Genomic DNA, 3,824 nt, shown 5'->3' with positions numbered 1-3,824 from the left:
CTGTATATATAATATATATAATTTTAATATATAATATGTATAATATACGTAAAATAATTAGTAAATGTTTAATAACATTGTTTTATATTTAAATTTTTACTTTAATTTATGTTATGTATATAACGATAGTTATATAAATTTTGAAATTTAATTTTATTTATTGGATTTTAATAATCATAGGAACGGGGCGAGTTAGGGTTTAACATTTTACTACTTGCGAATAAAAACGGGACGGGTTCTATATGGTTGTTGTATAGCGGAACGGGATCGAATAGAGCAAAAATTCGCCCCTACCTGCCCTGTTGCCACCCCTAATTGTAGGTTAAAATGAGTTATCCATGCATGTTAATAAAGGAGAGAATGTGAATAGTACCTTGGTCGGGTTGTGGTTGGATCCGCGTGACCAATATCCGTGCTTCCTCATCTTCTTGAGCTGCCAAATTAAAAACTCTCTCAAGGGATGGAAAAGGTGTCTCTTGCATTATCCATGATCTTGTTGCATGGAAGGTGTCATTCAAACCCTCAAGGAACCTCTTGGCTCTTTCTTGCTCCCTCTTGCTCTTGTCATTGTTCTCATCCAGCATCATGTCATATTCCATCCAAAGCGCATCGAACTTGATCTTATATTCCATCAGAGTTCGTGTTTCTTGTTTGAGTGAATCGATTTCTTTCTTAATATCTGTGATTATGGACTCATGGGAGGAGTAAAGTTTCATCAAAGCTTTCCACACGCCAAGTTCTTTGGGCAAAGCGTCCGCAAACTTTTTGATCTCCTCCGAGATAGAACCGTGGATCCATGACAGAACAAGCTCTTTGCGAGTCTTCCATTCTCCATAGATTCGTGGTTCGTTCATCACCGCTGCATCGGTGCCATGCACAAACCACAGCGTCTTTGTCTTTTCCAACTTCAAGTTCATTGCTTGGCGCCACTCCTGGTAATTCTTGCTTCCCTGCAGAACCACATTTCGATCTGGCGATGATTCATGAGGATCTTGATGAGTCTCAAGCGAGTGAATGTAGTTGTAATAATAGTAATAGTTGGCGCTCGCCATCTATAAATATAATAAGGTGAAAACTTAGGTGCACTCTACTTCACGTGAAATTGATATCTGTGAAAAGTTAGATGATTTGACTGATTTGATTAACTTTTTATCTAATGACTCTCAAATATCAACTTTACAAGTCGATTTCACCTGAGTTTTCACGTAGGTTGAACGAAGAAGGGAAACAGGTTCGGAAGGAAAAACAATATAATAGCTAGTAGTGAAGAAAACTTGGGAATAAAATGTAGGTATATTAGCAAAGTTTGAAAGAGATGAGAGTAAACCTTGCTTTAATTTGGTAATGACTTGATTGATTCTCTTGTTTATATAATCACGTCCACGCCTTGTTTCTATTAGGTACGCGATACACCATCTTGCCCCAAGTTGCAAGAAAACTAAATAGAGACTACTCTAGGGAGAGCAATACCTATAGAATCAGCATGAAAAGCTAAGGAAATACAAGAGGGCAGATTGAAGAAAATATGGCAGCCAGATGGAAGACTATGACCAAAGTGAGCCAACCTATCAGCACAAGTATTTGCTTCCCGAAATTGGTGATGAATATTCCAGCTAGTAAGCCTGCTGCATCTGTTTCTGATAGCCAAGACTAAAGATCTAGTAGCATGTAAGTCAATTTCCTTCTGGAGACAAAGCTTCACTGCAACAAGGGAGTCTGCTTCAATAATCAGATGAGAGCAACCAATATTCAAAGCTAGCTCCAGGCCTAGTAAAATTCCCAAAAGCTCCGTTGTCGTCACTGTTCCACCGTTCAAATTCGCACTAAAGCAAGCTATAAATCTTCCATCAGAGTCCCTTAGGATCCCACCACAAGCTGCTCTTCCTCCATCTAACACAGAGCCATCTGAGTTGAGCTTAATAAACGGGTGATCTGGTGGCTTCCATTTGATCTGTCTTTCAATGAAGTTGCAAACCTTTTTCCTGCTCTGAGCAAGCTCGAGGTGTGCCATAGAGTAGTCCTTCGCTAAACGGAAGGCCAAAAAATGAATGCTATTCTCTGCTACGGCCTCATCGCTATCAAAGATCACCTTATTTCGACGAAGCCAGAGTGCATTCATTATGCATACAAAAAGGAGGGGCCATTGAACCCCTTTGAAGAGGGATTGGGATGATAAATTCTCCAACAACCAAGGGAGAAGGGGGGTGTTGAAAAAGTTACCAAATCTCAATCTGGCATCAATGCTCATCCATGTTTGTCTCGCAACTCTGCAGTCTCGGATCACATGGAGCATCGATTCGATTGCCTCACCACAACTAACACAAGATCCATCCTGGGTCATATTTCTTTTGACTCTAATCTCATTTGTTAAAAGCACTTCATTTGCAACAAGCCAGCAAAAAGTACGCAGCCTTTGGGGAGCTTCAAGCTTCCAGATCTTCGAAAACAACTCAGCTTTAGAATTATCTGAAGGGCTTAGATAGAGAGAGCAAGCTGACTTGATAGAAAACGCACCGTCTGATGTCAACAGCCAGGCTAGAATATCTTCTCCCATCTCTGGTTCAGGTGTTTTCGTCGACCTGAAAACGGGAATCCAATCGTCACCTAGGACTACTGCAATTCGATTGAGATCCCACCTCCGGTTTGATACATAGTCACACACCCGTTCCTCCAACATATTAGGAAACACCTCGGGTTGAACAAAATCAATCAGGTGGTGTACCCCTGGCATCCAATGATCATTCCAGAAGTTAACATTTTCACCGGACCCAAGTCTCCAAACAAGATTGTCAGCAAACTTTTTCCAAACATGAAAGATACCTTTCCAAGCATTAGACGAAGATAGATGTTTTGTGATAAGTGGAAGGGAGTCATCTCCACATCCATACTTGCTACGGACTATCTTTACCCATAGCGCATCTTTATTATGGATTAGCTTCCAGGCCAGCTTCATAAGATTTGCATTATTCAACACTCTAGCCGATCTGAGGCCCAAACCGCCTTGGCTTTTGGGAAGGCAAACTTTCTCCCAACTCATGAGATGAGGTTTCCTCCCCGAGCTAACACTTCCCCACAAAAAATTTCTGCAGATTTTATCAATGCTATCACAAATGCTTAGAGGAAGTTTCATGGTCTGCATGACATAGGAGGGAATAGACGCCAGTGCTGATTGAGTGAGAGTAACTCTGCCCGCAAGAGAAAGATTTGTAGCCTTCCACGAACTAAGTCTATTAGCCATTCTATCTAATATGAATTGAAAGTCTTCCTTCTTCGAACGACCATGAAGGAGAGGGACTCCAAGGTACTTACCCATATTGTTTGTTAACCTCATTCCCAAAGCATCACTCAGTTCTTTTTTCCTAGCGAGGCACATATTATCAGAGAAGTAAACACAGGATTTAAAATAATTTACCTTTTGACCCGAACATTTACAAAACAAATCCAGAATGCCCCGTACAACTTCAATCTGCTCCATGGAAGCTTTCCCGAATAGAACAATATCGTCCGCAAAGCAAAGATGGGAGAGTTTCGGCCCACCTCTATTCAACACCATTGGCTCCCAAAAATTCTAATACTTAAAATCTTGGTCGAAACTAATCTAGTTCACGTGAAGTTAATAGAGCGGTTAGATAAAAATTTAGTCAAATCATTCAAATTATCTAACGACTCTTAGCTATTAATTTTATGTGAAGTCAACTGGACCTGAGTTTTTACTTAAAATTTTATTTGTATACTAAAATTATTAGCCACTAATATATTTATATATAAATATATGTGTAATTTAATTTATTTTTAATATATATTTATATTTTAACATATATTCT

At 39.5% G+C, this 3,824-nt stretch overlaps 1 protein-coding gene across 1 annotated transcript; it reads right to left on the bottom strand.

The window, feature by feature from the left end:
- LOC110271646 lies at positions 1,439-2,119 on the bottom strand. The gene has a single exon (XM_021122675.1). It carries the CDS (start codon positions 2,117-2,119, stop codon positions 1,439-1,441), a length of 681 nt encoding a protein of 226 aa, XP_020978334.1.

The sequence above is a fragment of the Arachis ipaensis genome, chromosome B04, assembly GCF_000816755.2.
Source record: "Arachis ipaensis cultivar K30076 chromosome B04, Araip1.1, whole genome shotgun sequence".
Classification (NCBI taxonomy): Eukaryota; Viridiplantae; Streptophyta; class Magnoliopsida; order Fabales; family Fabaceae; genus Arachis; species Arachis ipaensis.
This window is presented reverse-complemented; position numbering and strand designations above follow the sequence as displayed.

What these genes read in the sequence shown, in the direction of transcription:
- LOC110271646 (XM_021122675.1), bottom strand. Translation starts at nt 2,119, where the DNA reads ATGAATGCACTCTGGCTTCGTCGAAATAAGGTGATCTTTGATAGCGAT.